The sequence below is a fragment of the Octopus bimaculoides genome, chromosome 1 (genome assembly GCF_046866305.1).
Source record: "Octopus bimaculoides isolate indiv1 chromosome 1, ASM4686630v1, whole genome shotgun sequence".
Taxonomy (NCBI): Eukaryota; Metazoa; Mollusca; class Cephalopoda; order Octopoda; family Octopodidae; genus Octopus; species Octopus bimaculoides.
In genome coordinates this window covers 21,318,242-21,330,787 of record NC_142928.1, presented here as the reverse complement: position 1 = coordinate 21,330,787, position 12,546 = coordinate 21,318,242, and the positions used below count along the sequence as shown (strand labels likewise).

General features: G+C 36.2%; 1 protein-coding gene across 3 annotated transcripts in view; it reads left to right on the top strand.

The window, feature by feature from the left end:
• The window catches only part of LOC106882297 (cytochrome c oxidase subunit 4 isoform 1, mitochondrial), a 28,200-nt gene extending 20,743 nt beyond the window's left edge, over window positions 1–7,457 (top strand). For all 3 annotated transcript variants that reach the window (XM_014932932.3, XM_014932923.3, XM_089349209.1), the window contains 4 exons: window positions 3,965–4,113; window positions 4,949–5,119; window positions 6,605–6,736; window positions 7,224–7,457. In XM_014932932.3, the coding sequence (XP_014788418.1) occupies window positions 3,975–4,113; window positions 4,949–5,119; window positions 6,605–6,736; window positions 7,224–7,360 (579 nt within the window). In that variant the 5' untranslated portion in view covers window positions 3,965–3,974 and the 3' untranslated portion in view covers window positions 7,361–7,457. The remainder of the gene's footprint in view (window positions 1–3,964; window positions 4,114–4,948; window positions 5,120–6,604; window positions 6,737–7,223) is intronic.
• The last annotated feature ends 5,089 nt before the right edge of the window (window positions 7,458–12,546 follow it).

The window sequence follows — 12,546 nt, the reverse complement described above, 5'->3', positions numbered from 1 at the left end:
TCGGCAGAGTTGATAATGAGTTAAAATTTCACTAACACACTTTATTGGTACTGACAGGAAACCATTGAGACAAGAGAAGGACGGAGCACATGTGTGAATGTTTTTCTAGGAGATTCACATACCACAGTTAGCTGAGTCAAATTTAATGACACTATTTTCACAATTTTTAAAGGGTCTTAAGAGAACATATCTCCAGTAGATCTGACTTTACAAAAGCTATACAGGTGGTTGTCAAGGAAAGAGAAAGGGATTTAGAGGTTAATGGCTATCTTCATCATTTTTCGAGATGTTGGCAGTGAGTGCAATGGAATGATAAATTGGCAAGATCAGAGTTTTCTCTTCTTTGCAAATGGAAACACACTTGTGTGTTTCCAAAGGATAGAGCCTAACGCTACAGTACATTAAGGATAATGGAAGGGGCAATGGTTTTGGTCTGATGTGACCAAAGGTGCTTTGGCATTTGATGGTGAGCTTGTTGAAATGGAAAGGAGATTTACTTAGTGTATTAAATTTGATGCAAAGTTAGGCTACAATTTTGACCAGAACAGTCATTAATTCTCCTTGTAATGTTCAATGTTAGAAGAAAATATTCTTTAACCTATACATGAGGGTATGCAAATGAAAAGTGTACCAATCTATGTTTTCAGTATAACTGCTAAGCTAGACTGCTGAAATGTGGATTATGTATGGCTGATTTGGATTGTGAATTAATCTCTGATCCTTGCATATATGGTGTCTACCATTGGAACTGTAATTGGCTGAGTCTTCTTCAGAGGTTGACATTCTGGAAGGAAGGATTGGTTATAGTGATCAGTACTGAGCCTAGGAGGAGAAACTGGTGTACCAAGTGGACTTTATATGCAATTAGCTCATTTTGAGGGACCAAGTTTATTGGAGTGGTAGCAATTAAAGCTGAGTAATGAAACAGTGTCCTTAGGCTAGAGGTTGGAGTGTGCTGGTGAGTGCCAACCAGCAAGATGACTTTTGGATGTGGTCTTGAATGTTTTTTTGTGTAGCACCCTCAGCATTACAGATACAATCAGCACATAGTTGTTTTATGTAGGACTTCATTATCTAATTACACTGTTACCCACTGATACAGTTAAGCCACACAGTAGTAGTAAGCTAAAAATAGCTTATTTTTAGCCTACTACTTGGTAATGTATCCTCAAGAAGAGGATACTGTTTGACCGTAGAGGCTGTGTGTGTATGCGAGTTCATGCATGCATTTAGTGACAAATAACAGAGACCTTTTGATATGGATTTGTGTAATTTTTCATTGTAATTAAATGTGGGATCAATAACGGTATATAGCACTGTAGATTATCCTGAGAAGCAGGAAATTGATGACAAACTAGGTTCAGATGAAATAGTCTCGAAGGAAATGGGTGAACAGAAGTTAGTGTGGCACAGACTGAAGGTAGATGATAGGAACAGTGTATAATTGAAGTGATTAACTTGTTTATATTAGTGTAGCAGTCTGAGTCAGGAGGGACAGTGTTCTATGGTGAGGTGTCTTTTAACCTTGTACAGCAAGACTTCTGCAGAAGTGCTAACAGCCATTTCTTTTCATTTGTCCAAAAGTTTTAGTCAGTTAAAAAACGAAGTTTGCCTTAATTATCCATATTTTACTTATTTTATATTGCAATTTGTGAATAACATTATTATCAATAATGTTACTAATGAACCAATCAGTTTTATTGTTTCTCATGTTGAGTGACAAAGGAAGTCATTCATTAAGCATCAAATCCAGAGATATTTGGTTGCAAAGCAAAATCCTAAAGATATATAGACTTTATATATATATATATATATATATATATACACATACACACACACACACACACACACACACACACACACACACACACACACACACATATGTCTTCTCATAGGTGTGCATATACACTCATCTAGCAGTTTATAAACTAATTACATCTATTCAATGGTCTATGTACAAAAATGCTCTGTACATATAATTAAGTACGGGATTGGCTGAGTGGCTAAAAAGTTTGCTTGGCACTTTTGTCAACTGTCTATTATAATTCTGAGCTAACCAAAACTTAGTGAGTGGATTTAGTAGGCAGAAACTGAAAGAAGCCCAGCCTTGTGTGTCAATGTCCTTATGTGGATATCATACAATAGTTGTAAATAAGTGTCACTGTCATACAAGCCTTTTAGTTTTGCTTGAAAATATAACCAACCATGTGGAAATATTACATTGTTTTGAAACAGGAAGGGCAACTGACTATAGAAAATCTACTTCAATGAATTCTGTCTGACCCGTGCAATCATAGAAAAAAGCAAGGATGGTGACGATGGACCTACCTGGCTTTTGGGGCCTACAGCAGTGTTAACTCTGCTAGCATTCAGACTAAACCCTTTTCTCGATTCTCTTCCTGTAGATGTTCATGCTGGGCTTCACTTGTTTTAAATTCACTAATCTGGAAGTATCTCCAAAGTGGGGAAAAATGCCTCTTACCCTAACTATGCTACAATGTGTGTGTGTATGTATACATTATCACAGTGCCTACTAAAAATGATTTATTTCATTTTGCTGTCTCAAGCCTTGTTCTGTTTTCATCTTATTTCATTTTTTCCTTTCTATTCTTTTTTTTTATCTTGAATCTTTTGTTTTCTCTCGTTTCATGTTACCATTTTGCAGTAGTTCAAATCCAATGCCTGTAGAACATCATCTTGTGATAGTCATGTAGTTTCTTTATGACTGAGAATGTCTTCATCTGTTTGACTTGCATGTTACCTGTTGTCTATTTAAGGAGTCATCTCTTCACTTCCTTAACTTTAACTCCCTTATTTTTCATTATTATTACTGACTACATTGTTTCTTCATTTCCTCTCTTATTTTCTTACTCCCCACCCAATCTAAATCTATTGCCACTTTCTTCATTTTCCAACCCCACCCACATGCACACACAGTTGTCTCATACTCATTTTTCTAACCCTCTCTATACCTCTGGTATTTTATTTTATCTCTCTAATTCTCCTTTTCTATTGTGGAACTCCTTTTTTTTACCTCTCCTCTCTTGTGCTCTCTGTGTCACTTTTCTGCCATTTCTTATATTTCACAGTCTGTCTGCTGCCTGCTGGCTACTTCTCTCTTTCTATCCAAATCTGTCTCTCACCTCACAATCAGCATCATTTTTGTTTCTGTTTTTCATGCTTGCAATGTTGGCTGGGCCCTCTTTAACACAGTTTCGCACCACTTGTTGCGTTCCTTTCTCATATTCTGGCTGAGGATCTGCATCTTGAGATCAATTTTCACTACTTCTGTCCTTTTCTTCCTTGGCCTTCTACCATAATTTCTTCTACTTGAAATCTCCTGATAGAATAGTCATCTATACACATGTCCATATCAATTGTCTTTTATATGCTACGTTCAATTTCTCTTACACTTAGTTTTTCTCTCAGCTTATCTGTACCACTTATGCATACTAACATTATACATCTATGTGACAGAAAGAGGGAAACCAGCAAACAAACTGAAACAAAAAAGGGAATACTGTATAATTTATATAATGTTACATAACTGATTTCATGTTTGACAAACTAAAAAATAAAAATGCAATTCTATAATTTAAGCAATGTTAATGTTAAATTGTTGATGGTGTAGCGCCACCACCTGTCTCTTGATAGGTAGTTGTGCTTTACCAGTGTCCACTCTTTTGCAAACATTCAAGCCAGGCCGCCAATCTGAGGAAAATTTTATCTTTTCCTTCTCTAAGCTATTAAAAAGAAAAGAAGTTTTGTTTATTAACATTGACTTGTTTCATTGGATTCCTGGGATTCCTGTGTGAAGTATATTTTTTCTATAACTAATAATGCATTTTAATATCTCTAGAACTATTCACACACACACATGCAACATATATCATTGTTTGTTAATAGAAATGTCTTTCAACTCATTCTTTTTAAATTGTGCTAATATCTTTCCTCTATTTTGCAGTGTGTGAACAATGAACCGACAGCTTGTCAAGTCAATTGGCAATCTGACTGCCCGTCTCTCTCGTTGTCAAATTTCTACATCGGCTGTTTTGGGAAACCAGAGTGCAGTTCTTAGTCAAGAGGCTCGAGATAAGATCCATCCCAGAATTGGTACATATATTATCTGTATAAATCACTGTATTGACAATTTGTAGCATTTTAGATTTATTTTTAATTTTAAAAAATTTTATTGTATTTTATGTCCTTCACAGGCCATCTGAAACTGAAATAACATGGTTAAATTTATTTTGAGCAGATGAAAGCTGTAGTAAGCATGTGCACAGATGGAATTTTAGAGGTCTGGTGGTTTTCTTTGGATGGATGGTTATAGTAGTTAATGCAAGTCTTAGTGGTAAGGAATAATGAGTGATGAGAGGAATAGAGGGTGTGCTTGAGTAGAGATGGCATGGAATCAGCTGTTTGTGAGAAACAGAGGCCACTTTAACTTTGATAGAAAAAGCAGACACAAGGCAGTATATCTGTTGTCTGAAACTTATGCTGTTTAGCTGAATGGGTTTTATGTCAGTATGGGTAAAGCAATTAACTCATTGATCATTAGTTCAAATTTGTGTTTCTTTGTTTCTTGGTTCAATATTTCTGTTAATCTTTTCACAAATCATTTGTTGTAGAGGACAGGATGCTAATCTGCTAAACATAACTTTGAATTTTCTATACAATCAAGTGGCTCACTTTAAATCTTCAGTTGGTCTCTTTGTGACAATGGGAGTAATAACCAGTAATAACTTCAACAAAGTTGTTTATCTACTGTATAGGGAAAGGTCAGTGATAGTTGTACTCACTGGTTTTATATATGTGTGTGTGTACATATTCACATACACACACACTGGAATATGTATGTTGTGATTTGGTGAACCTATAGTAAAATTGTTATTTGGAGTTGTTTTGTCAATACATTAATGTATTGATACTGGTGTTTTGATTTCAGGCAACAGAGAGATTGTTGGTTTTGGCATTAATGGCAGTGCAAGCTACTTCGATATCCCGGAAATTCCTTTCCCTGCAATTCGGTTTAAAGAAAGCACCGGTGAAAATTTGGCTCTCCTGAACAAACAGACGGCAGATTGGAAAACCCTCACCCTTCAAGAAAAGAAAGAGTGTAAGTGAATTTTATGAGATATTAGTTACTTAGAATCAGATCATCTCTCCACCATTCCAAATGTCTGGGTCTTATTCATGCATTTAAACTGTAAATACTAATTGAGAATTGTTGATTTATCAAAAACCTTCTTTTTGAAATAAAATTATTTTCTATTCTGTTAGCTGTAACAATCATGTTAGATTATATGTTAAAACTAAGTCAAAATTTTAGACCAGTTTTAATCCTTTTGTTACCAACCTGGCTGAAACTGGCTCTGACTCTGAATACAAATGTCTTGTTTTCATAAGTTTAGAATTAAAATCTTCCACCAAACCTTAGTCACAATTTATGTTCCTAACACTAGCTGAATGATAACTAAGTTATTTTACTAAATTCTTTGTTATACTTAAAGTAATTGAAAGAAACATAGAGCATCTCAAAATAAATACAGGTTTTTTTCTTGCTCTTTTCTCACACTCCTAGCTATATATTTTTTAATAACTAACTGGTTTTTATGTTATTGAAGAGTTTTCAGTCTGAATTGTCAAGCTATTGAAGACTATGGTTGAAAGAGTATATCTGTGTTTACTTACTGTAGACAGAGAAGACATAATGATTGTTCATTGTTGAATGTCCATATTCAGTTTAAATGACTGTCTGTAAAAAAAAAAACCTTTCATTGGAAGTTGTGTGATTTGAAAGCCTGGGATAGAGAGGTTCTAGTTATCTCTAGCTCTAAGAAAGGATTTAAACAAAAATTTCTTTTAATACTCTGGTTACAATACCAAGCTGCTGCCTAATAGGACTTCAGTTCTTGAGTTATAAAATACTTGACTACTGATGGTAGAACTGGAAACAGAAATCTGGAAATGAAAAATATAAAAAATGGGGCAGTGATATTTTAATGGAGAGTAATTACTGCAGTGTTGGCAAAGTTGCTGTTGAAATATTGACTATTGTATATTCGAGCGAGATTGTTGCCAGTGCCCCTGGACTGGCTCTTGTGTGGGTGGCACATAAAATGCACCATTTTGAGCGTGGCCGTTGCCAGTACCGCCAGACTGGTCTTCGTGTAGGTGATACGTAAAAGCACCCACTACACTCTCTGAGTGGTTGGTGTTAGGAAGGGCATCCAGCTGTAGAAACTCTGCCAAATCAGATTGGAGCTTGGTGTAGCCATCTGGTTCACCAGTCCTCAGTCAAATCGTCCAACCCATGCCAGCATGGAAAGCGGACGTTAAACGATGATGATGATGATGTATTACACTGATAGGAAGTTAGCTGGAACTAAAGAGCTACCAAATTGATCATTGCCATATGAACAATGCTACTTTTAGCCAGTTTAAATATTTTTCTGGTCAGTTTTCTTGCATGAAACAGATTTAAAGGTTTATACCAGTCTTTAATTGAATATTTCTAATTATGAAATTCATTGCTTTCTGTGATTTATGAAGTTGTGTGTATATTAACATGTATGCTAAAGAAGATATAAATCTGTTTCAGTATATCGCATCAGCTTCTGTCAAACTTATGCTGAAATGCATGCTCCAACAGGAGACTGGAAAAGAATCTTGTCTTTATTTCTAATGAGCTGCAGTTTAACTGGTTGGATTATAATATGGATGAAGCTGTATGGTATGTTTTGGCACTTTTTTTTAATATCTTCTAATGTACTTCTTATAGGTAAAGTGTCGCTGCGTAGATAAATGGAATGTAGGACATTCTCCAATTCTGTTTTAATTTGATCTAGTGATAATTCTGAATTTGAAAAGATTAAAAAGTTTACAATTTTACAAAAGATACATTTAATTTAAATGTTTACTTGCCTTAAAAATAATACTATTAATTAAATGTCACATAATACAAAGATTTTTTTTTTTAAGTCACAAATATCTATTGGGATATTTCTACTTTTCATTTGTGACACTTTTGCATTTTCAGTTCTATTAGTTTCATTCTTATTTTGCAAGAATGTTTTTTGTTCCTACCCCACAACAATCTTCCCTTTTATTTGTACTAAAGTTACTGTTTCCTTTTTCACTTTGAAGTTTTGAAATTATTGCTATTATTATTATTATTATTATTATTATTATTTTGACTTAATTTTTCTGTTCTCTTACAGTGTATCCACCAGTTCCACACAGTCTCACTCAAGAGTGGCAGGATGCTATGTTGGAGAAAATGATAGCTCAAAGAGTTAACCCTGTTGAAGGTGTTTCTTCTCAATATGATTATGAGAATGAACGTTGGAAAAATTAATTACATGGCATCTTAGGCAAACTTCACAAGATATTTAGTGACTTTACACCATTTGAAAGTTATTTATTAACTGGAAATAAACAGGTGTTTAATTTGATTGGGTTATTGTACATTCTTCTAATTTTTGTATTCTTGCAGAAGCATGTTGCTTACCTGATTTAAAATCTTTTAAAGAGCCTCTTTTCTGTTTAAAGTACATTCTTTGTTTCGTGATGTCATTACTGTTCTTGTTAAAACTTTGCAAGAAATATTGATTGTTAATAAGTCTCATTATCTTAATTTCTAATTTTCATTAATATTTAATTAAAAGGTAATTGTGTTTCTAGCTTCAATAAAAGAAAATTTGAAAATTATTTGTGTGTAAATTTACATAGGCTTTTCTACTCTAAATTGCACATGTTTGCTATTAAATTTCTAGTTGAAAACAATGAGAAAATATTCTTTAATAATATCAAGTTGGTATAGTATTTATTTACATTTTATCTAAGTGAATTATTTGTCAGATTAGCCATTGAATGCTAAATCTGTCTTTGATATGAGTACCGTGTAAAAGTGCTCGTGTGGTGCCATGTTAAAAGCACTCAACAAACACTGTAAAGTGGTTGGTGTTAGGAAGGGCATCCAGCTGTAGAAACCATTGCAAACCAGACTGGAACCTAGTGCAGCCTGCCGGCTTCCCAGCTCTGGTCAAATCATCCAACCTGGAAAACGGACATTAAATGAAGAAGAAAAGTTGATGATTTAGATATTAGCTTTTGTTCTGGAGTTATATTGGTTATGATAGAACTTCAAGGATCTTTCTCTTTTGTTAGTAACAAAGGATTTTTTTTTAAAGTTAACAAGAGAACCACTTGCTAGAAACAGCATCAAATTATCAAACCACACCCTAGAAATTTAAAAATGACTGGATAATGCAGTCTTTGATGCATTTTGCAAAAAAAAAAAAATCTGATATGTTAGGTCAATGAAAAATAAAAACAAATTAACTGTGAAATTAACCTTACACAAAACAGGCAATATGAATGTTAAAAAGGTACATTCCAGTACACATAACATGGGGTAAAAACACTCCATCTAAACAAATACAATGCAAAATCTGAAGATGTTTTCATTTTTAAAATCCTTAATTCCAAGTTGAGTTTTGTCGAATGTGATACTAAGACACCAAAGGAATCAACCAATATAATTAAAATCCTAACATTTTACACTCATAAGACTAACACAAAACATCTAAACATAATAGAACACTAATAGCCTAAATATGTTATGGAGAGTGTAGTGAGTGCTTTTATGTGCCACCGGCACAAAGGCCAATCAGGCGGTACTCATCATCATCATCATCGTTTAACGTCCGCTTTCCATGCTAGCATGGGTTGGACGATTTGACTGAGGACTGGTGAAACCGGATGGCAACACCAGGCTCCTGCCAAATCAGACTGGAGCCTGGTGTTGCCATCCGGTTTCACCAGTCCTCAGTCAAATCGTCCAACCCATGCTAGCATGGAAAGCGGACGTTAAACGATGATGATGATGATGAGTACCGCCTGATTGGCCTTTGTGCCGGTGGCACATAAAAGCACTCACTACACTCTATATACAGTAGATAAACAACTTTGGTTGGTGTTAGGAAGGGCATCCAGCTGTAGAAACTCTGCCAAATCAGATTGGAGACTGGTGTAGCCATCTGGTTCACCAGTCCTCAGTCAAATCGTCTAACCCATACTAGCATGGAAAGCAGACGTTAAATGATGATGATATGATGAACTGGAAAAAAAGAAAAAAAGCAATATATCAGCACAACATTTACAAAGGAATAATATGAGAGACAATGCTACAAGACCCCTCAGATCTTTAATTACACCATAAGGCAGGATAAGTCAAATCACTAAAGGTTTTATCTTCAGTAACAGGCATTAAAAATGACTTCATGTTTTGACACGAGGCCAGTTTTTGTGGAGATCAGAGCTAGTTGATTACATTGGCCCTGCTTGCCTGATACTTATTTTATTGATCCCAAAAGGGATGAGAAGGCAGTTAACCTCAGCAGAATGTGAAGCCAGAAAAAATACTGCTAATCATTTTGTCCCATGTACTAACGATTCTGCCAGCTCGCCAACTGAACAGACATTAAGAATGACCATCAAACACTGAAAATGTAAGCATTCAAAATAAAAACATGAAACATGTTTATATGTAAACTATACCATCTTGTATCCACTTTCTATGCTGACATGGGTTGGATGGATTCAAAGAATTAGAAGACCATTTCTTGCTCCAGTGTTTACACAAATCTATGTATGCTGTACCACCATGTATACTATGCACACCCGCAATGCATTCCCAATGTGCTCATAGTAAAACAATACTATCACAACTGATGTCCCAATACGAGGTCTGATCTAAAAGTATCGGGACTTGTATTATGAAAAGAAATCATCAATTCAGCATTTAATCTCCTTCAAAGTAGTCCCCCTTCTAAAACAACCCACTTTTATCTAGTATTGTTTCCATTAATGGAAGCATGTTCGGAACTTTTTTTTTCTTTTCCTTTTTGAGTGGGTAACAAGCAGCTACCTCATCGCATTTTCTTGGATTTCCTCGACATCTTAAAATTTTGTTCCTTTCAAGTGAGGCTTGATTTTTTTTTTTTTTTTTACTGGGTTTTGGGGTCATAACCACAGACTGCTGATTTCAATAAAGTTTTCATCTTCCTTCACACAATCAAGGAGATCCTGTACAGCTGAAATCTGGTATTTTCGAGATGTTCGCACTCTACACACTTCTATAAACAGATGTGAGTGAGAACATAACTTAGTGTGCATGCATGCCGGAGTTCAGAGTCGGTCTGTGCCAAACAACTTCACTCTTGTGTGCTTTAGCTCCATTAGCATAGCAATAGTCATGATACATTTTTGATCAGACCTCTTACATCTTAAACAACCTGCACTAACACCATATAGTCAACTACAACTCCTTCCTAGACAACTTTCTTTTCAGCACACTTGGCTACAATAATCACATTATCTTGGCACGAAGAAGACCAGATGGTCACAGTGGAAATACTCTGCTCATAAGTACTTAAACAGTACTGGCCTGGTGTTAAACAAGGAACAAAGATGAAATTTCAAGAAAAAAAACCCCACTGAAACCACTTCCATTTAGGGTCAGACTTACAGTTTACAGAATTCAACATTTCTACCTTCAGTCATTAATCTGCAGCACCTTCAATGGATTTTATTAATTACATTGACTTCAATTCTTAGCTTGGGACTCGATTTATGACTTTCGAGCGAGATCGTTACCAGTGCCGCTGGACTGGCTCTGGTGCGGGTGGCACGTAAAATACACCATTTTGAGCGTGGCCGTCACCAGTACCGCCTGACTGGCCTTTATGCCGGTGGCACGTAAAAGCACCCACTACACTCTCGGAGTGGTTGGCGTTAGCAAGGGCATCCAGCTGTAGAAACTCTGCCAAATCAGATTGGAGCCTGGTGTAGCCATCTGGTTTCACCAGTCCTCAGTCAAATCATCCAACCCATGCTAGCATGGAAAGCAGACGTTAAACGACGATGATGAAATTTGTCTGTTTCCTTCAGGTTGTAATCATCACAAAGTATTTACACAGCATGTGCATGCATACAGACACACATACACAAATATGAAAGGCTTCTGTACAGTTTCTGACTGCCAAATATTTCCTTCTTGAGGCTACAATAGAAATTTGTCTAAGGTGCCATGTCGTGGGATCAAACCCATAACCATGTGGTTGTGAAATGTGAACTTCTTAACTACACAGCCATGACTGTGGTGATATATTCAAGAAAATAATTCTATGTACTTTCAAAAACATATCTCAAAAGGTGAGATACTACAGAACTGAAGTAGCCAAATTGATAAAAACAAGGCAAAACCCCAAATTCCCAACTCACCAATACCACACACTAGAGAAACTTATCATGAAAAAGAAAAAAAAAACAAAAAAAAACTAGCTAACATGGGCTACAACAGTTATAAAAGCCTATACAAAGAAATTAGTGACAGTCAGACCATATCACACATCCTAATAACAACTAGTACATGCAGCAAGTATGTTAACATAAACTCTGACTTTCTTGAAAATCATTTAAAAATTACATAAACACAAAAATGTAAGACATACCTTTCCTACTTAACCCTTTAGCATTCACATTCTGTCAGAGGTAATGCTCATTACCTCCACCTTAGTGAAGGCAGAGGTATTGTTTTCAGTCATGTTTGTTTGTTTGACCGTGGACATCTCAAGAACTGCCAGATCAGATTGGAGCCTGGTGCAGCCATCTGGTTTGCCAGTCCTCAGTCAAATCGTCCAACCCATGCTAGCATGGAAAACGGACGTTAAACGATGATGATATACTCTTTTACTCTTTTTCTTGTTTCAGTCTTTTGACTGTGGCCATGCTGGAGCACCGCCTTTTAGTCGAGCAAATCAACCCCAGGACTTATTCTTTAGAAGCCTAGTACTTATTCTATCAATCTCTTTTGCCGAACCGCTAAGTTACGGGGACATAAACACACCAGCATCGGTTGTCAAGCGATGTTGGGGGAACAAACACACACATACAAACATACACACACACATACATATATATATATATATATATATATATATATATACATATATACGACGGGCTTCTTCCAGTTTCCGTCTACCAAATCCACTCACAAGGCTTTGGTCGGCCCGAGGCTATAGTAGAAGACACTTTCCCAAGACGCCGCGCAGTGGGACTGAACCCGGGACCATATATATATATATATATATATATATATATATATCATCATCGTTTAACGTCCGCTTTCCATGCTAGAATGGGTTGGACGATTTGACTGAAGACTGGTGAAACCGGATGGCAACACCAGCCTCCAATCTGATTTGGCAGAGTTTCTACAGCTGGATGCCCTTCCTAACGCCAACCACTCAGAGAGTGTAGTGGGTGCTTTTACATGTCACCCGCACGAAGGCCAGTCAGGAGGTACTGGCAACGGCCACGCTCAAAATGGTGTATTTTATGTGCCACCCGCACAAGAGCCAGTCCAGGGGCACGCACAAAAAGATAGATTGATAGATACAACTGAGTGGGCAAAGAAAAATATGAGACACTGCCTAGTGCTTTTTTTTTATTTTGATAAGCCTGGTACTTATTCTATCA